The following is a 22,385-nucleotide window of genomic DNA, read 5'->3' as shown; positions in this document are numbered from 1 at the left end:
AGGCATACCTAGGTGCACTAACTTTGCAATGTATATTCATCCTCTGAATCAGAGGCATTTCAGTTTTCCCTTTCAGCTCTAAGGCTCATAGGAGAAGTGCAGTGCATACCTAACAAAGTTGCTGCAATTATCAAGCAAAGCTATGAGAAACCAGAAGGTGTTTCTGAAGTGGATCATGCAATGATCACAATAGACTGAAGTGTTTAGTATTTTATCCTTTAGGGAAAACTGTAATAATATTGAAGTGAAACACCATCATTTGGAAAGCATGGAGTTCAGGAGTTCTCCCAAACTATTCTATAAGCCTACACTTATGACACTCACCCCCTTTATTTGCTAGCATCTCTGACCCCAGGAGGAGATTGCTGCCATATAACTTTCCTGAACCTCTTCCAGTTCTTGCATAGTGTGCAATCACCACACCACTGCAAGAATTTAACTATTCTCTAGAGGAGACAGCTATTTCTACTTCATTCGAGATACCTTTTACTTTAACTAGCCTATTAGCCTGACTACACGAAGCAGCACAGAACACAAGCTCTTGCAGATGAACCACTTGCAAGGTTGTAAGCATCTATAGTGCGTTGTTCGAAAAGAGACAAGACCAATAAAAGAGGCTGCCAAACAATTTAACGTTTATATTTTTTCTGAAGATAGGCATGAAATTCTGGAGATTTAATAGTTCTGCCTGAACTAGGTCTTAAAGCACATGAAAACATGGCACTATTCCTTGCCTGCACCCGTGGCTCAGTTCAGCTGCCTGCAGTGGAGGAGGGCAGCTTGTCGGCTTGCAGCCCTGCTGGGGTGGCCCTGCCCAAGGAATTCCACAACTTTCTAGGGGGACCCCAGCAGTCCAGCAGCTCCTGGTAGGAGCTGTGTTTCAGAAGACAATCAGGGATGCATACTGCCTGGCAAGTGCAGGGCTTGCAGGGTACAGTTGGTGTGCCAGGAGGACACAGGGTCCATAGTGGAGCCAGAAGATTCCTTCCCACATATATGTACGAGCTGTAATCTGGCTTTAAGCAATCTCTGCACACAGCACAACTGGCTAAAAGTAACCAAAACCATGTACTTCTGTATTCAGCTGTCTCTCAGCTCCATCAGAAAGAATGCCTCTAATGGCACATGCTCACCAGAATAAAGCTCGCCTGTGTCTGGAGCTGCTGAAAATTACCATAGACTCCAGAGAGTCTAGGAGACCAGCTTCAAGCAGAATAGAACTGGGTGAGGCTGCCCTGATACTCCTGGCACCAGCAATCAAGTGATATTATAGTATCGGCAGCACAGCCACATGTTTCTTGGAGTTCAGAACTTAACAGTGCCCTTGCAATTGCACTTAACATTTTCCAATGGTTTTCACTTTTTTTTTTTTTTTCTTGGCTTGGTCACAGAAATGTTCCTGGTTTTTGTGTTCAGAAGCTTCTAGTTCTTAATGTTAGGGATGCTCCTTAACTACAAAGCTGCTGAATGATTTTCCCCTTTACTGTTAGATACTAACTACTTGTGAAATGATCACAGCTGTGGTACATTCCTGATTTAGAGTGGCTTGAAGTTGGAAAGCATTTTCAGGAGTAAAAAGTTCCTGTGAGGGATCCTGAAGAGAGAAGCACACCTGGGACTAGTTGTGATGCCCGCTTGCTCAAGAGCTTGTTCATTTTACATCCAGCTCCCCTTACTGCTCCCTCACTTGGACTTCCATCATCAACAGATGTGCGTAAGAGCAACTAGAACAACACTTATCCCTGTGCTGCGCCTGCAGCACGCAACTGATGGAGCCCTTCCCTAGGTTTCTTGCCTGATTGATAAGAGAACAGGAAAAGGTCTCCTATGCGTCCATTCCCATGATGGAGAGCTCAGTCTGTTGGCAGGTAGGTGCCCCTTGTTGATAGTGGCAGTAGCAATTCTGGCAGACTTCAACTTTAGCTGTTTAGAGCCCTGACAGATGAGGTTGGTAGACATATTAACACGGAGCCTGGCAGTGAAGAATGGGGCAGAGCAGCGGCACAACTGTGATGGAGATAACCATGCCTAAAACACCATGCAAACAATCTTCAGCCAAAGCAACAGCATTTCCACTCACAAAGCAGTAGTAGTCTTAACAAAACAAAAATGCAGCTCCACTGCTAAAATGTCACATAACATCTAGAAAACCTGGTGTTAGGTGCACCAAATATATCTATGTAGAATGTCCTGGTAGCTGGTTTGCTTAATTAAGCTGTACGATATTTTGCCTAGCTTAAACAGGGCAGATGGAGGCTTAGGAGAAGGTTTATCCCTGTGGCTTGTGCCTCACTGTGACCAGATGGAATACGTAAAAAATGCTTCTGACAGATCTCACTGACATGGCTGTAAGGTACAGGCAAAGAGAAGGCATGTCCACCCACAGACCTGGGTCCAGTTATAGCACATTATCCGAGGTAAACCCAGTCCTGTCTCACCCTACAGCTCCTGTGCTTCACATCCCTCCTGCTCAGAGTTCCTCCCTTCTCTCCAAGCACTCCAGCCTCAAGGCCTGGCACCACAGCTGTAGTTCAATCCAATTAGAAAAGGAGTGTTAGATGCAACAAAGTCTTTCCTGGCAACTTTATCACCCCACATTTGCTGGGGGGCAGCAGGATTTCCAGTAAGGCCAAGCACTGAATTTGGAGGAAGTCCAGTTCACTGAATGGGAAAACTCCCACTGGGATTGGTGGGACCACAGGACACAGCTGAGTGCTTCCAAAAATCCCATCCCTACTGAATGTTTGCAGTGCACAACAATCGCTGGGCAATTTCCTTGGTGTGAAAAAAAAAAATACATCCTGTGCATTCGTACAGTATTTTGTTTGTATTTGAAAGGATCAAAGTTCTATTTTATGGCTTTCCTACTTTTTTTAGATAATAGTCTTAAAACAAGTCCAAACTTGACAGACAAGCTCTGCATCTTCTCAACAGCCCAGAGGAAAGATAAAGGGAACATTAATGTTAGTCTAAATTATGAGAGGGAATTGGACTGCACAAGAACTGTAATCCGCAAGAATGAATTTTCATTCCACTTGTCCTCCACTTTCAGCTAATCAGAAACTGTGATACATGGTCCTACTTGTATTTTGGCTTTCAACTCCCTCCTATATCTTATGTGGTTGAAAACTGGATTCCTGATTTACGCTGAAGATTAGGGAATGATAAATGCTATCACTTACCTGCAGTCGCAATTTTAGAGGATTCTGGCATTATGAGCAAAACATGCATTTCATGTATGTGATTACTAAAGCTGACAATCTGTCATGCTGCTGACAAAGATATCTGAGACTGAGGGCCAGGGTCTGTTAATAAATAACAAAGATCTCGAATTCCAAATTTAATATCATGCACCTTTTATAACTGAAATAATCAGATGCTTGCTATAATGATTAATTTTCTCAGCAAAGCCCCTGGCTGAGTCACATGTTTTTGGACATTTTCTAATTTAATTTGATCTTTCTCTTTGGACAGTTAGCAACATTTCCCACAGGGCATACACTTGTCATTCAGTACTCAGAGAGGAACATCATCCAGACGCAAATAGTTGCTGTATAGATTATTCAGTTCTCCCAGTGTTTTCAGCACATTGGGATGGGACCCTTGGTAGAGTCTTCAGTGTCTCTCATGTTGCAGAACAAGACCCCTCATTTCTAAACAAACATTACTGATTTGAAATGAATTCAGCTATCGCAAAGCATAATCACTTCAAAGCAAATACATGCTAAATTTTGGGTATTGTAAAATTTATGCTGATCATGTAATAAAAGTTGTAAGGAAGAGAAAACATAGTGCCTCTTAGCCTTAACTCTGACCTATGAGCATGGCTGTTTGGCCTTGTATTATTACTGACCTGTGCTTTTTATTTAGAAATTAAAGCAGAATCAAAAATTTTTGAGCTCCATACTTAAATTTAGGCCTAAGTTGCAAAATTTTCAGAAATAGCTGATGAGCACAGTTCTGCTTCTCCTATATTCCCCAGATGACGTTTGTCACACTTCAAATTTAGGTTTCCAAACCTGAGGCTGATTTCCTTGCGTAAAGCTAGACACTTCCGTCTCCATATTTTAGCAATTTTAGCAAAATGCAACAGAAGGCAGGTATTGGCCAAGTTAGCAAGAAACTAATGGTTAGGCCGGGCTATTCACTGAGAACTTTTCTAATACACAAGCAGGCAGTGTTTATACTACACATAAAGTTTACACTGAATTATGCTGGAGATCTTGCACTGTGCAGTCTCATTCATTACATCTCTGACAAAGTATACCCATTCATCATGTAACTCTAGGTTTGTGTGGTTGAATCTCTGCTACCATGCTGTGTCAACGGGGACAGAAACTTGAATCTACTACTGTTACAACCCAAACCTCTAGAGTCTGAGCTGAAAGTATCTCCAGGAACGTTTCCAAGAGCCTTGCAATGATGAGTCAGTAACATGAACTCAGTTACCTGGGCTAAGCAGAGACATTTAGAACAATACATCACAGAAGTTTTGGTAAAGATGAAAGTTAAGCCAAGGTTTGGTTCAAATGCTTTATTAGACACTTGGTGGCAGAAAACTCTGAAGTCATGAAGCTCTGAACACTCACCAAAAGCAATAATTGCTAGTATTTGCTGTACAAATGGAACAGACTTTTGCTTTAATGGAAAGAATTTCCAGGTATTTTGAAGCAGACAATTTAAAAATCGATTAAATGAAGAGCAACCTTTTAGTCCAAGGACACAAACAAGGCCTGTTTTGGTAGTGGAAGAATGTAGAATGGATCTATTAAAGGATAAGGGTTTCAGGTAATTGCAGAGAGGATGCTTGGCTCTGCATGCCCAATTAGTGCCGAAAGGCACTAGTATTAATTTGCATTAGAACTGGTTATTGAAATGACCCTGAGCCTTCTGATACTTAAAAGTGAGCTACACCTAATGTACTACATTTGGTCCTCTGGGACAAACAGAAGGAAAGTGTTGGTATTCACGGACTCTAAATCAGATCTAAGCCAACATCTTTTGCTAGTGGTCTAGCAATAGGTTCTCTTGGTAGCATCCGCTGAGGAAGCTAGCCTTGCCTTAAGCATGCTAGATCTTATACTAAATATAAGACCACACACATTTATGAGTTCAGCCATGTTCAGTTCATCTTACTGGGCTATTCCCACGTGAAGTTTTAATTGAGTCGTAGCACATACTCTTATCTTTAGGTATATATATCCTGCAGTCATAAAAAAATTAACTATTGAGATGGCACAATAGTATGTAAATAAATAAATTCAATAAGGAGTCAACAAGATGTGTCCAAAAGACTTGGATTAAGACCTTGGTTAAAAAAAAAAAAACAGCTCCAGAAAACATAAAGAATGAAACAGTGGAGATGCTCTCCTGCAAAAGCATGTCTTTCAGGTGATGGCAAACTTTGTGAACTGCCCGGTGTCTAACAACACTGGCATTCACACTGCCACCTGGAGGAGTATTTATAGGATCTGTATCCTCCCTGTGGTCTTTTATTTCACAGAAGTTTCTTCAGAATCTCTACCCTTTGTCATATTTGACTGAAATTACTAAAAGGGTGCAGCCATTGCCAGTGGGACATAAGAAGATAGGAAGGCAGAAGGAAGCCAGACACCAAGTGAGTACTTAGGCTTCGTTTTCTCAGGAAATCAACCTGAGAAGTCTGCCTTGCTCTAGTTGGAGCAAATGTAGACTAAAAGCTGTAATCAAAGTCATAAAATATTTTCCAGAAAATTACAAATAACTATGCTAGGGAATACCTTAGCATTAAGATTTTTCTGTAATTCTATTTAACAGATACTTTTTTAATATATTTTAATATATATATTTATACTTTATATTAAGGTTCCCCTTAAACAAAGATTTCTAAAATTAATATCTGATTAATACAATAAGTGTGTGCTACAGACATGCATGACTTCTTTTATTGATGGGTTTATGGTACTGGTGAAACTGGTGCTTAGAAGCTATTGTATAGGCATCTTATGACCTTCTGAACTAAAGACCCAGAGCAATTGGTTAACCCTTTGTTAAAAACATCAATCTTGATATCAAGACTCATTTATACATGGCTTATCTTTATAAGGAACTATTAATGGTATTGTTGGATGTTGCTACTTAACTCATCTATAAGTAGTAAACAAGTAGATCTATTAACAAAAAGCAACAGCTATGTCTGGTCTGGAGGGTGAGCTGACCAAGAGGAATTACATGTAATACTGTAAACCTCAAAAGTGAATTTTTGTTAATACATGATTGCTCGCCTGTAAGACAAAAGCTTCAACTATTGCTTAAAATACCTGTTAGAATGAAAACAAGAAAATCTAATAAGCCAGGTAAGCAAGACAGAAAGCCAAAGAGGTTTGCTTAGACTGCACTAGGCATTATGCATAAAATTAGGAAATTCCACTTTCTTCTGTATAGGAGGAAATTTTCATTGACAACAGGCCAGAAGATCCTTGTTAAAATTCTTGGCCTGGATACGGGCATGCTGATCTTGGCAGCTGCTAGGCTACAGAGATAGGCTCTGCTGGTAGGATCTTATCTCTGATAAATGGAAGCTATTTGAAAACATGGAAGTGTGGATCTATTGTCCCAACTGCAACTGGAGGGGGAAAACTCTTATGTATAAAACTTAATTTGAAAGCAATCTTTGTGGAATAATTATTCTCGTGAGAATATTACAATTAACTCAAAAATCGTGGTGCTTTATGATAATGTGAATATTCTGAATTGTAAACACAAAGTGTGTGGAAGTATGTTCACAAAACATCGTGTGTTATTGTGATCAAGTTTCTGCCTTATGATAACTAAAATAATTGCATGCTGATGACCTGGGGGAGCAACGGGAAATTTCTCTTAAAATGACAAGAATAGCTATCACTTTCCTGAGCAGTTGTTGCCTGATGTGCCAGAACGGTGATACCCCACCCAGGGCACAGCCATCCTTGGCAATGGTCTTGAAGTCTCTGCCACAGTCTAGATCATGTTATCTCTGCAAAATAGTGTGACTGAAGGGCACGAAAGTGAGTTTGAGATAGTTCAGGTGCTCTTTCCTGATGAATAAACAGTAGGTAGGCAGAGCAGGCAATAGGTACGCCTCCAGTGGCATTTACCGAGTTGTGAACAGTGTGTTAGGTATTAGGATTGAATCTTAAAGATGTGTCTCTGTGAACCAAACATGAACATACCTTGTGCTTCTTTATAGACCAGAGGAATTAATGAAGAAGTTAAACTAAGAAATACCGCGTTATTATAAAGGCAGTACTGAAAAATTAATGTAGAAATACTTTGAAATCACCTGAAAAGCTTGATAGAAAGGGAAAACATCCTTTGTTTACTAAAACTACTGGCTCAGAGAACTCAAATTTATAGATGTTTTTCAGCATGAGGAATATGCCTTGCATAGTGTTACTTGCTGAGTGCCTAAGAGTTAACTCTCATAGTTTGGTATGCAACTAAATGAACCTATAATTAACTGTGTGTTTCTATTGGTTAAAAATGTTTGGAAGCAATATGAAGTGATATTATTTTGCAACTAGTACTCCTGCCAGTACCTGGCTTTATTAGTTTAGCACAAGAGGTGTTTTCTGATTTGTTGTCTGGAACAAGTAAGACTGTTCTTTTGGTTTCTATCGCTCTTTCTTTGGAAACTTTTCTCTTGACAGCTTAAGCATTTGTCAAAATGCTCTACCTGGTTGCTCCCATTTTTTTACTATACAATGCCAGCACCACTTCATTTGAGTGCTTCACTACCAGTTGGGAGAGTTACACGGAAGATGAAGTTTAGTGGGAATGAGTCAACCCTGTACCATTCCTCTCTCTGTGTGCATTAGCTGTGACAAGGATGAATTCCAGTTGTGTCATTTCCTGTTTTCCCTATGTTTTTTTTTACATGAAGAATGACTCAGGCTCTGTGACATAGCCCAAAGTGATGGGCAGCAATGACATCCTTGCCTGAATAACCCCCAAGTAACAATAACTCATTGTGTTCCCAAATTGTGGAGCGTAAATAAGTTTAGATCATCTTATCTGGGAGTAATTCCAATTTCTTCAGAAATAGCCTGCTAAAATATAAACTATAAGCACAATTACTTTCTTTCTTTGTTTTTTAAAAAATCCCTACTCCATCCTGCATTTTGATGACAGTTTGGGTCATTGTAATTTAGAAGCCCAGAGTATGGATGAAGATCACTGCCCCAGGATCAAAACTAAAAATGGACACACTGGACATAGGATGTTAGAATTATATTGACTTCAAAGAGGTTGAGGTCGGCAGACATCACTCAGTTAAGATTTCATTGACTTCATTACTCTGATCCATACACTGACTGCAGGACTGAGCTCCTAGACTGAAGTAGGGATTAGGGAAAATGGCTTTTTTAGCAATAGACATTCATGATCTTTTTAATACATGGCAAGATACCACACGGATCACTATTTTAGAGAGGCCTGTTTTAGAAGTATCAGTGATTTTTAATTTGTGACCAGAATGTAAGGAAGGTAGATAGGATGTAAGAACAAATGTTATGTTGGTAACACGTCCAATTCCAGAAAAACTGCTGTCTCATTTTCTTTGTAAACTGTCTTAGTGTCATTGAACACCATGTTGTTTCTTAATTTTCAAAAGTCCTTGATCATCATCTTTTATTCACTTCTGGCATGAACGTGCTATCCAGTATGTTTTTTGCAGAGGAAGATACATGCTCTATCTTATGTAGTGCTAGGAAGGTGAAATAGATTATACAACCAACTCTATCCATGATTCTACAACATCGTCCCCCTTTCCAGTCTATTTTAGCTTCATTGTACAAAGTACCCAGGTAGGCCAGACAACAAGAGTATTCAGTTTTTCACAAGCTAAAATCCATCATATCCAGAGTGTCAGTCTTGCAGCAAATAACAATCCTAGATAAATTTTTCCTTCATCTCACAATCCCATGTCAGTAGGGGCTAGGAAATCACACTTTCACTTAAACAAATATAGAATATAAAATAGCATGTTGAATTAAAAGAAACCAGATTTTTTTCAGAACTGTTTTTTCCAAGTTCCTTTTTATGACTGATCTTTAAACTTCCTACCTGATGACATTTACTTGGCATCGCATTGATCCAGTCTAATCTAGGTGATAATGGGTCTCCCAAGAGTTATTTTTTAAAAACAAGTAGTTCATCAAACACATTGACAGTTATGTTTTCAAATTATTTCCATTTTTTTCTGTTAAAGTATTTGCCTTGATTTTAAATAGAAAAATCCACAAAACCAAAATGCAAGTCAGACAAATCTTGCAGACAGATGTACCAAGAAGCCATCACAGCAGTAACCCCTCAATAAACGGTCAAGCCAACCTTCAAGTACTGAGCTTTTGTCATTAGCAATTCAGAAAACAGAAAGTCCCACCCCAGGAACCCCCCATCTCACAGCCTGTTTGCCAATAGACAGTAGGAACACGATACTTTCAGTCTATTTCCTGATATAAAACTCACCTAAACATTAGTTTAGTAATTCGTAGTTGAGAAAAACTTTTATAACAGGACTTCCTGTCAACAGGAGGAAGGGTGGGTAAGAAGGCTTTGTGTTTGATATTACACAGAAAACTTTGTCACCCACCACGTCCCTTAAGAGTGTGCGAAACCCAACCTGAAGCTCACAGTTCCAGCTCGTGAATTAATGGTTTCGATTTACATTTTGATGACCAGAGAGAGCGAGAGAGAAATGAGGGTGCAGGTACTTTCTCTCTGGGGAAAACTGGAATGTGTTCATGAGAGACGTAAAAAGGCAAGGAATCCCACAGACTAGCTTGCAGCTGTTATCAGATAGAATGGGAGAGGGAGGGGGTGAGGGAGAAAAGAATACCTGGCATGAGACCTGCTCTGAGGAGGGACTGTCTGACGTGGCAGTGTGGATTTCTGCACGCATCATTCCTCTCAAATCTGTATCAGATTTTGCTGAGCTATTAACATCAGGTGTTGCCACATCATGCCCACTATCTCTGCAAGCAGTATCTTGATGAAGATAAATAAAAACTTAAGAACCTTATTTGACTTCCATGGGCCACAATTAGATTTGCATAGCTGTCAGAGAAAAATACTGAGGAATGAGAAAGCTAGATACAGACTCTGAGCCACATACGTGGAATCCACTTTCATAGTTACTTTTGCAAAAGCTGAGAGGGTTTTGGCAGAAGTTTATCCTAGGAGCAGCCACAGTGGAATATAAGGTGTTGTCCTAGAAGGGCCCCTCAGGGACAGAAAGCTGAAGTATTACGACACCTTGTTTTCTTTCACACAGCAGTTCCTACAGTTTGAAAAAAGGTAAGGGCCATGCCTTATGGTTTAATTTGCAAAGAGCATTATCAGGTTGTGTGAGACTCTCTCTTTTTAAAAACTGCTATGTCCTTTTTATTTCAAGTCCAACTGTCCTTCAAAAATAACAATTATGAAAGCATCCCGTGACATTTATTTTCTACTGCTCTTTTGGTTTTTGGTCCCAGAGTGGTGATAAATTGATTTAGTACATGGCAAGTCATGAAGGTTATCAGAAGTATAAGAAAAATATGCAGGAGAAAATATTTTTTGCTGCATTCCTCTCAGCTTTTACTGACCTTGCTCTCAGACTTCTGTGTTAATTTGCTACTCTGCACAGTGCTAGTCATTGAGTGAAGGGTACTAGGTCTTCTGTCCTCTAATTTAAACAATACAACTTAGCCAGGGAAAGAGAACTTCTCATTCAGTTTGTGTGTGCTGACATCAGGGCATGAGCACTGTGACCATACAGAAAGACTAATTTTTTCTTTACTTGTTTGATATATTGTGGAAATAGAAGCTGCATTTAGAAAAGAATTGCTGCATATGGTCAACTTTTTTATAAAGCCATAGTAAAGGGCAACTAATATTCCAGTGCAGAAAGTATAAAAATAATTATGAAAGTCTATAAAGTGTATATAAAAATGTAAGGAACCTCCTGCTTTGGGCAGCATAGAGAAGAGTCAGAAATAGTACACAAAAGGTTAAACTTATGAGAGTGCAAAATTTCTGATGGTGGTATTGGGAAATACCACCCATCTGTGATGTTTCTAGCATTATGCCATTTATCAGCATTCTCTTGGATGTCTTCATCACTAGTCCTCAGACCAGCATGCTGCCTGATTTTCTTTAGACATGTATTCCGAGGAAAGTGCAATGGTGATTTGATTGGTGTAAGTCACATGCTGTGGTGATTTCCCACTCATTTTTTATTTGAAACCAAAAATTTCTTTTAATGAAAAAAATGGTTCGATCTGCCAGGGGTAGTACACAGCTAACAGTATTCAGTGGTTTGATACTGACTTCAGGTATTATTCTTTTTCACAGATTTACTAATCAAAAACATGAGAAAAAAATCTTTTGTCTGTGCTTAATAAGGTCTTCATAATATGTTCAACTGAAATGTGAAAGGCTGTCTGGAATGAGTCACTCTTAATATGGGACACAATCAGTTCCAACCTTATCCATATTTAGTTTGCCATAAGACATCAATGCAAAATATGTTATGTTTCTACAGAAAACATTTTACAACAGCTCTATTAATATAGTTAGTGAACATCCACTGATGGGAAATAGCCTCTTCTGTTTAAATACGCCTTTGTTAACTTTAAACGTGCAATTGAGTATTTTTTTATTATGTTGTTTCTCACATTTCTTGAAGATTTCATAGGGTTTGTCTTCAACAGCAGTGTTTCTTTTATGCTCTCTCATGTTCATTTTTGTTTTCCAATCAAAAAGCACCAAGTATTATCTCTACTTTCCTCAAGTTTCACAGCTCTGGTGTTAAGACAGTCCTACAAGTTACTGGAACAGTAGCCTCCTTTTGAGATTACTGTCACACTTGAATAAAACAAGTGGCGGGGTAATTTCTTTGTCATTTTGATTAGACATAGTCCTTTTACTTCTTGTCAGATCAAACTTACCTATACTTTCACTGCACTTTTTAATGTCTAGTCTTACTCTAGACCTCACTGCCAGTTGCTCTAGATATGATTTGGTTCACAAGTAAGTTAATTTGCTGAAAGACTAAATATGACATGGCTTTATTGTATTAGCTTAAAACAATATTTTTACTCAATGAATCCTTCTTCAAAAGCAAGAAACATATCTCTAACATAATTCCTGAAGTTTGAGGATCTTTGTCTTATAGCTACAGTTGCCTCTGAAAGTAATATAAATCATAAATCCTCATCTGCCATAAGATGAAAGGGGTGGGTTTGCATCTGTCCATTGGCCTCCCCAGCACACAGAAATGTTGTGACCACTTCTAAGCCCTGCCGTGTTTTTCTCTGGAGTGAAAAATTCACTCTTGTTTTGCCAATAGTTGTGTCGTCTTTGACCTATCATAAAGGTATGTGTGCAGGCACTTGTAGGAGACAGTTATTTCCTGACCCAGATGATCTGATATCAGACAAAATTAGGAAATATTATGGCCTTGGTGGGATAGGAATCAGTGTCTGTTGTCTCACTAATTATATCTGCCTCACATGTAGACTGGAGTCCGAGTTATTTCTGATGAAGCAGTAAAGGGTCCCTGGCCTCAGGCATTTTGGTATTGGCAGTGTATTGGCTGTGAGGCAGGATTTAGTTCCCATGGGAACCCTGTTGGTGACGGAGAATGCACTGGGAGTGTGATGGTCACTGTATTTCACACTGTAGGTCCTTCAGGACAGCTTTGGCATCAAGTGATTTAGAGTTCTGGTGACTGAACGCAGGGCTGTGCAGTTCCTGACCCCTCATGGTCCCGGATTGCCCTGGCAGATGCATTTGGAAAGTCAGCTGTCTTTAGATGCTGGAAACCCAGGGAGGTACACACCACTGACTAATTCGGGTAACAGAGGCACCGAGCTGAGAAAACCCACTGCGCGAGGGTGACCCGGGTTTCTGAGCACACCAGCTACACCACAACCTCTCTCTCTGTTTGCTCAGACCCGAGCACCCACAGCACCTGTCCCACCACCTGGAGGGCGCTCCTCCGACGTGGCTGTGGGGCACCAGTGGCAGCACTCGTAAGCAAATGCCACTCCAGCGCCCAGTCACACCAGCCAGCACTTTCTGCTGGTTTCACTGGAAACCAGGACCGTTGGCTCAGCCAGCCCCCAGCCAGGGCACCGCTGCCAGGCACCCTGCCCACTGCAGGACCACAGTGCTGGTACCAGCCTACGCAGCTCCTGGGCTGCAGGGTTCTCCAGAGCTGCAGCTTGCCACCCTCACAGGACGCACCCTATGCATTCTCTGCAAAACTAAAGGTGAAGAAAAAACATGTTAAGTTCCTAATGGCAGTGCCCAAAGGTACTGTATCTGAAGATAACATCAGCAGAGAGAGCCAGCGCAAGTTCTCTTCACACAAACTATTTCCCAGAGGCTAATGGCAATGGGGAGAGAGAGAGAGAAAAACAAGTACTGACAGTTTACTGTAGGAGCTCAAAGAAAAAGTGGACAAAGCTAAAAGAACTCCAGCTCTTTGTTCGCATTTAATCCAGTTCAGAGCATTCACTGGTGCATACAGATTTACTTTCCATGGCTGACGGAGCTGGATCTGGTCATTTGGTAAGAAACAGGATCTAGGATTTAAGTTTTGTGCCCTTCAGGCTCTTACATTTTAGGAAAAGTCAGTCTATAACATGTATAAGAAGTTCTAACTGAATGTAAAAAGTGTGAGCTGCTGGCTAATACCTTCAATGAAACAAAACCTGATCTTGAAAGGTGAAGAACACTTTCTGTTTTTAACACAGACCAAGTTTTTAAGGGGTAGAGCACTTCTTCTGGCTCACAGAAACCAAGGGAAAGACTGAGTCTTCCTGTCCCAACCCAAAGAATTCCCTATTTTATTTTCTTCCTTCTCTTTTCAACTCTCATCTTGAATTTATAAAGGCACTGGTTTATCAGAGGCGACTAGAGTAATGTAATGGTGTTAAAATACCACTGTCCACATATTTTAATGCAAAACAAATAGTCCAAGCACCTGGTATCACAGTATAATAAAACTATCAAATCACCATTGCAGGCTTTTGCATTTGCTGAGGATGGTTCAAGTTACGTGCTGCCTATTTTCTAAAGACTATAGAGTCAATTCGTCTCTGACTGAATTTGCAAAGCACAGAATTGAAAGACAGCACCAGCAAGGAGGATATATATACAAGAACAGAACCAACAAAAGGGTTTGTGGGTGAAAGGTAGAGAGGCTGTGTTAGAAAAGGCAGAACTGGAAGGGAAAGGTCAGTTATAGAGTACAGTAGACCCAAAGTAGGCAGATGTGTTGGAGCGATTTAGCATAGTGTATCGGAAACTCACCCCCAACAAGTGCACAGAGAAAAGGGAGGGTTAGGAAGTGCCACCTACAAAAAAGCCCCCCAGAAACAATAAGTGTGGCACAGTGTTAAAAGATAAAATTCTTTCTCATTCCTCTGCCCCCTCCTGTCCCCCTCCAAGCATTTTTGCTCATCTAAGAAGGACCCCTAGCACTTGGGCTCAACTATTATTGTTCAGACTTCTCATGTTCAGACAAACTCAGACCTTTTTATCCTAAGTGTTCATGCCCAGCCTTAGCTGAGACCAGAAAAGCCGAAGCTCGTTCTGGTTGGCATCGTGTCACCCAGAGCAGGAGACCAACACGTGACACGAGGCCATCCAGTTGCTGAACTGCTCCAGCCGCTTGCTCAGCTCTTTCCAGTGGAACTACTCATTCTCTCAGAGATTGCTGGCTGTAAATGGGATGTTAATGAAATAAACCAAAAGGCAATTTAGGCTATTTAACTACACTTGAGGAAAAAAGCCCTACCTAGATAGATGACACATGATGTACTTTGTATTAATGTTTCAAGTCAATTTGGCCGGTCCTGATGGCAGGCAACTGAGAAATATTTTGTTGCAAGTTTGAACATCATACCAGGGTATAAGGCCAGCCACTTGAACAAAAGCAGTGATTGAATTAGGGCTGAGAAATGTATCCCTGGCTAGTTTCAAAATAAAAAAAAGAGAGCTTTTAAAAAGGTACAAATAAGGCTAAAAGAATTTATGTTATTTTTCCGGTTTCTGTGCTATAACTCCTCTTCTGTCTCCTCATCTATCTTCTAAGTGTACTACCTTATGAATGAGTGAGCAATAAAAGAAGTATGCAGTGGCTGAGAGAGAAACTCAAGATAACAAGATAATGCAAAACGTAAGCCAAAGCTTGAGCAGAACTGCAAGTTAAGATGTAGATCTGAACATAAAAGTTTCTCACATCTGAGTTTTAAGGCAGTCATTAGATAGTTTGCATGAAAAACTAATTTAAAAACAGTAGTACAAAATGTGGCCTAATATATGCTAAGTTCACATCTGCCAAAATCTTGGACCTATACTTTCTAGGGGTTTTAAGCCTGTCTTCAGACCACACATGCTGACACTTCACTCATAGACTGAAATAAAAATAAAACTATTTTAATGCCTCTGAAATCCCTATTTTCATTGAAAAGGGGCAGAGGAAGAACAATGAGTAAAGAAGCAGCTATAAACTATCCTAAGTTTAGGCAATAGCAATTACTGTGCCTAGGTGACATGGGAACAGCCTCAAGACCAAAAGGCATGAGAATAATGAGCTACTATGTGCAGTCTTGAAATTACTTGTTTTAAGGCAGCCAAGAACAGGACGGGGCTATGCTCACCAGTGTTAGTGCACTAATGATCTGCTGGTTGCACAACTTAAGATGTGCTCTTTCTCCTTGCCACTCCTGTTTATGCTGAGATTTTAGACTTGAAGTCCCAGCACCCCTGTCTAGCTTTTGAGCTGGACTTGGCTCCTTCAGTGCTGGCTGCCATTTTCAGCAGCAGCCAGTGATGGTGTCTGCTTGGTAAATTTTCCAAACGTCCAAAACTGAAGGGGGGTGGGTTATAACAAAGGGTTAATAAAATTCTGTATCACTGACCTCCTTCCAGCCTTCTAAACTGCCCAGGTTTGGAGCCACATGGATCAGCTGGGGTTTCTCAGAGGAAAAATTATGTGGCCACTCCCTGAACCCAGATAATCCCTCTGGCTGGGCTTTCCACTGCTGGTATCTGCCAGGTTAAGGCAGAATGTAATAATCAAAATTATTATGGTCTCTTTCAAGCAAAGGCCAGTGGGAAATTAATTGCTGTAATTAGCTATGTTTTCTAGCATTAACACAGTGTAGCTGCTAAGTGAGGTCAGTTATAGGGCTTGGGACAGACTGCAAGGACTAAGCTGGTCTCCGGTTTTATTTGGCAAAGACTGGGTTGGTAAACGAACAGCAGGAGGGAGAAGAGACAAGATTAAAGTTTCAAGGGATGTAAAGTTTGAAGGGAAGATGAAGCTTGTAATCTTCAAAAGGAAAGTAGTGATAACTCAGGCATAAGCATGAGAGACCCCTACAAAGAAGAGAACATGAGACAGGGTGGAGCAAGCCATGATATGGAGGTGTTTGAGACACTCTTACCGTATTAAGGAGGTAGAATTTTTTAACAAGAATTGATGACAAAATATGAAACCAATTCCTCATCTTTGCTCTTACCCTTTATGCTCTAAGACAGACCTAGTTTTCTTGCAAAGTAGCTGGGGCATTTTGTATGCTCCATTATCCGTGTGAGAGGAGGCAAAATACTTCAAACCCTCTAGAAAGTGCAAAGAACTTGACTATGGCGTATTAAAATACTTAGATTTCCAAATCGAAGCATTAACTTTCAACATTTAGAACAGACGATGCCTATATGAAAATGATCATCTGCTCTACACCGTTGATTAATGTGAGACTAAGAGAAGAGTTTACCTGCTTCATATCTTGCACAAACTTCCATCATTTTCAGGTGCAAGAACTGAAATGCAGTTTATTTTTTAACCTCTGTTTACAAAAATCAAGTTCTAGTACCTATTGTTGAACTTTCAAAACATTCTGCATGGGGCATTTCATGTAAAGGTGTGATTTTCTGCCAGTTCCTAATTTCACTGCTATATGCCAAAAATTGCAATAAGAGACAAATCAGCGGCGCTGTGCAATCGTATTGCAAATGAAAATGAAGAAAAGCTGTGGTTAAGGAGGGTCCCATTTTACCTTTGGCCCATGGGCTGTGAAATTAGGCAAAGTTATCTTCCCTGCTTGACTCAAGGTACAAATGGGGAATCAGCTTTGCAGGCAGACCTCAGTTGACACAGATGAGCATTTGCTACGTAGGACAACAGTGTTACCAGGCAAGCAAACCCCGCTGCTTTGGTGGGAACGCGGCCTGTGTCTGGTGGCAACTCATGCTGGAGAGCAAACCCATCTGTGACTGTCATGCAGCATGCATCAAGTAACCCTGTTTTTCTGAAGAGACTGTAGCTTGTCTTAATGCATCATTCTTTGTTCTTCTAAATACAGATTCTGGAAGAAAACATGAAGTTAGAGTGCAAGTGCCACGGGGTCTCGGGATCCTGTACCACTAAAACATGCTGGACAACTCTGCCTAAATTCCGGGAGCTGGGTTACATCCTTAAGGACAAATATAATGAAGCCGTTCAAGTTGAACCAGTGAGAGCAAGTCGTAACAAGCGTCCAACCTTCCTCAAAATAAAGAAGCCACTTTCCTATCGCAAACCCATGGATACAGATTTAGTGTACATAGAAAAATCTCCCAATTATTGTGAAGAAGACCCTGTCACCGGCAGCGTGGGAACGCAGGGCAGGATGTGCAACAAGACAGCCCAGCAGTCCAATGGCTGCGATCTGATGTGCTGTGGTCGAGGTTACAATACACACCAGTACTCAAGAGTGTGGCAGTGCAACTGCAAATTTCATTGGTGCTGCTATGTTAAATGCAACACATGCAGTGAAAGAACAGAAGTATATACCTGTAAGTGAGTACATGGCTGGGCAGGCTGACATGTCCTTGGCCATGAATACGTTTGCACATGCACTCAACGTACCTACACAAGACTGTAGGAAAGACTTGCTCTCCCAGAAGAAATGCTGATGAATGGAGCCCTCTCTTTTCTTCTCATATTTCATTGCTGTGTGGAAACACATTTCAGACTCTTATGAAAGTCAGCCAGGAAACAAAATCAAACAAACCCCACCCCAAGCCACATGACACACAAAACAGGGAGAAAAAGATAATCTCAGTTAATCTGCACCTCTAAAGCAAGAAGCATTGACTGCTTTGTGAAGAGACACCAGTCAGAGAAAAATCTCCGAGTGTGGCAACTAACTCTTGGTTTGGAAAAAAGATGGTCAAAAACTTCAGAGTATAAGGAGCAGGGAGGGGTAGGGGAGAAATCCTCAAAAAAGGGCTTTGAACAGGATGGGATGGACAGTGCCCATTGTGAATTGCCCATGTGAGTGTGTGGATGGCACAAATTTAAGCTTCTACACTTGTGAAAAGCTTCTGCTGGTCTTGCCCATCTTTCCACTTCATGCCATTTGCTACAGCGAGTAGAACTGTTGAAGTTTTCTGTAGACACTGCTTTATCTGCCTTTTTCGTGTGTGTGCGTGCTGCAGATTTTAGCACAGGGATTTGGGACACTTGGGCATAATAATAGCAATATTTAACAATTTATTCAGATAAAACTAATATTAATTTATTTAATTAAAAAGAACTCTACCAACATTTTTGGAACTATTCTGCAATTAAAGTAGATAGCTGGCTTTCTTTGTGGAATAATTTTGTAGAAACAGCAAGGAAAAACTGGAGCTGTATATATTATTCTTAACTAGGATATTTCTATTAGTTGGACTTGCAGGATATGTTCTACAGTACTAGATGTTTAAGTACAAAAGCTGGCATCTTTATATATATGTACATACACAAACACACACTGTTTGGGGGTTTTTTTGTTTGTTTGTTGTTGTTTTTTTTTTTTTTCTCCTGTTTGCTGCTAGTTGTCTGGAACAAAAGTCAAGTGGTAGGGGTTACAAATCTTTACCAGTTTTTTTTTTTTTTTCTTCAATTAATGAAAGAAGCATTAATAAAATCCTGTTTGGAATATGTCTAAAAATAAGAAAATCCAGACAAACTTCCATCTTTTGGAAAAATCAACCATAGGATAAGAGAGTATATTTTGTAAGAGACTATTTTTATATAAATATTTTATTTATACTATGTCTGCTTGTTCAACCTGTGCTTTTTCTCAAAACAGGCATACAATTTGTAATTCTTAGGCTATTTAACAGAGAAAGGGTAATTAGTTTGTGGACACAACAGCAGCAAGCTGGATACATTCAGCTGCAGTTCGTTGATGTGTCAGAAAGCAGAATGAACTTTCTCTCCGGATGTGTGTACAAACTGGGTCTTTTCCTGCAGCTCAATTTGCAGAATATGCAAAACAAGAACAGGGTATGTAGCATCAATTTTGTCACATAGCTTGAATTCATGATTGGTATTAACTGGATGCTCATTTATCCCATTCAAGAAAAAAAAAAATCCGAATTAGTTTCCCACATGCACCAGTCATTAAACTGTGGCGTTATGACTAGCAAATGTGCTGTGTGTGCTGTCAGTTAAACCTCTATATTGTGTTACTGTCAAATTTGATTTTAATCAGTGGAAGGCTGTAGACTATGACTGTAAAAACTAGCATGACACACATCGTCTGATTCTCATAGATAGGATACAAAGCTTACTTTTTGTCCAACTCTTTTTGGCATTTACATTATTCTCTCCCCCCAGAAGGCCAGAGCTAAAAACCCCAGAAAAACATCTAGGTAAATTTAAAGACTACTCACTCATTTTTCAGAGCCCAGCTAAGCCATTTTGCATTCCTTTTATGATATTTCCCTTTTATCACTGCTAATTTCTTCAGATATTTGAGTGGTAGATATTTCTCTGGTTTTAGAATCATTCTGTTCCTCCTGATTGACTCATTTGTGACCAAAAGAAAATAATTATCTAATTTTAATGTTTTTCACTGGGTAAGAAACATGGCCCAGGGCTACCAATGATATTGCATGTTCTGTCTAGGACAGACCAGATTCTTCCCTACTTCCAGCCTACAGGATCTCATGCCTTTAATGAGGCTAAGAGGGGCATCAGTAAAGGAGACAAACCACCATCCAGCATGCAGTGCATTTCGCTGACTCACGTTGATAACAGCAAGTGTTGCAAGGAGTAGATAATACAGATATATCTTGTGTCCATTGATCTTTCTGGGGCAAAACTCCCAACTCAGACTGTGAAAACAGAGAAAGTTTTCTGAGAAAGTAAATAGAAGTATCACTAAAGGTGTTGCCAAGTTTCACTATAACAACCTGACCTTTTAGAACCTGTCTGAATGTGGCATGGGTTTTTTTAATTCACTTCTTGTATATATGCTATTTATGTAAGAACAGAAGCCCATGCAGTACCAGATCCTAGCAATGTGTAATTAGGGTTAAATATACAGTTTCTTTGCAGACCTGCCACTTAACACAAAATAATGAATTTTATGCAATTCAGACACCAGCACGGGATATCAAAATAAATTTTTAAACATAATTTTATTGTTTTATATTGACTTGTCAATATAAATGCATTTTTTTGGGGTAACTGAGTCACTGCTTTTAGTTCTTCTAAATTCCACACATCAAGAACTGATGATATAAAATGCAATAAAGTACACAGAGTATGGATGTTAATTACAACACTGTACTATGGTTAAATATTTCAGATCTAACATTTAATATTGGAATCTCCTCCCCCCCCGCCCCTGTTTGTGTTGTTTTTTTTACTTAGCGGATACCATATCATAGTCAAAAGTGTGTTCACTGATTAGAGTTATTTTACAAATTATTACTTTTGCAGCATGTTTTTACCATAGAAAAGTAATTTGTAAAACTCCTGCTTCCTGTATATTTCAGTATGCAGTGATGTGCAATGTACAGCTAGCAGATTAATTATTGAAGGACAAATATCTTTAAACAGTTTTATTCACAATAATAAAGAACTGGATGCATAACAAAATTAATTTGGTACACATTTTCCCTATATTTTACAGCATTGCTGATGATCAGTGCATTAATTAGAGAAAATGTCAATTTGATAACTGGAATAACAGTTTGGGAACTATGAATTAAAGAGCAAGGAAAACCAAACACTGCATTCAGCTAGAAGTATTTGGAAATTTGGCTGTGTCATCTTAGATAGGAGAAATCTGGCCCATCAGAATCTGCCATGAGTCTGGAGTTAATTGGTCATTCACTAAATGGGCTTAAATGGCATGAAGAATAAACAGGAGAAGGAGAAAGATTTACGATTTTGTAGATATTCCTCTCCCCAACAACAGTTTGTTCTTTGTCCTCAGGGATAGAAGAGCTCTGTTTTTACTTGGTGAAGAACCACACAATGGGAGTGAAATGCACACAACTGCAGAACAATACAGCTCTCAAAAGAAAATACATCTTTTCACCTCTGCTAACCAAGGGAAGCACTGGATTGCTGTCCACATTAATAACCTAGCTGAGGCTTTTAAAGAAAACACACATCGAAGAAGCAGGAAGAGTAAGAGGAGTAGGAAGCGTAAGACAACTAGCGTAATTGCAAGTTGGGAAGCTATTATTTATGAAATCTCACTTCCTCATTTGATAGTGGAACCCTGATTCATGGAAATGAAGCATTTCTGCCTTGGGATTCCTAAGCAAATTTTAAGGATTTTACCTCTCAGTCTTTTTAATAGGTCAACTAACCTGAATACAATTAGCTTGAATATTTGAAGTACCTACATAAAACATGAATCACTCAATGATTAAGTTTTCTTTGCAATGTATGAACAAACCTAATGGAGAAATGTCTTTCAACAGTGATAATTAAACTGAAAACATCCTTAAAGCATACTCTTAAGTGGCTCATTTTGTAAAGTTATTGTAAGGGTACATAGTTACTTAGAAAAGGAAAATAATGGACTTGTACCATATTGCACAAGGCTCTTAATGAACTACCCTGTGGATTACAAAACTGTTTTTAACTGTCCACACTTAAAAATCGATTTGTTGAACACAGAAACATTGCAGACTGCAGTCAGGGGGCACATATTCAAATTAAGATGCAGCGTAAGTACTTCTGACATTTTAAAATTCATCATTATGATAGATATCAGGAAATATGCACTGTGAATGTCCAAAATAAGTGTATTAACTAATAGAGCCCCCTGCCCCCAACTTGTCACCCCAAGAAGTCGACCGAACAAGCAGCTCTCCAACTGTTGTATATATCATACCAGATCCACAGTTGATTTTGTGATTGCTGATACAAACAATTCACTAGTAGTACATCAGAAACCCAACACTACCAATATAGAAAGCCCTGTACACTTTTTCTTGGGAACACCACATTATGCATAACTTTCTGTTACTGCAGTGCTTCACTTTCCCACTTTCACCAGCATGCCTGCCTGCAGCATGTATGTGCTTGTTATTTT

At 39.7% G+C, this 22,385-nt stretch overlaps 1 protein-coding gene across 1 annotated transcript in view; it reads left to right on the top strand.

Annotated features, from left to right (window-relative positions):
- WNT7A (Wnt family member 7A) overlaps positions 1 to 21,801 on the top strand; it is a 39,334-nt gene extending 17,533 nt beyond the window's left edge. The window contains exon 4 of the mRNA XM_074835980.1: positions 17,379 to 21,801. Within this exon, the coding sequence (XP_074692081.1) occupies positions 17,379 to 17,858 (480 nt within the window). The 3' untranslated portion in view covers positions 17,859 to 21,801. The remainder of the gene's footprint in view (positions 1 to 17,378) is intronic.
- The last annotated feature ends 584 nt before the right edge of the window (positions 21,802 to 22,385 follow it).

This window comes from Strix aluco, chromosome 11 (assembly GCF_031877795.1).
Source record: "Strix aluco isolate bStrAlu1 chromosome 11, bStrAlu1.hap1, whole genome shotgun sequence".
Lineage (NCBI taxonomy): Eukaryota > Metazoa > Chordata > Aves > Strigiformes > Strigidae > Strix > Strix aluco.
This window is presented reverse-complemented; position numbering and strand designations above follow the sequence as displayed.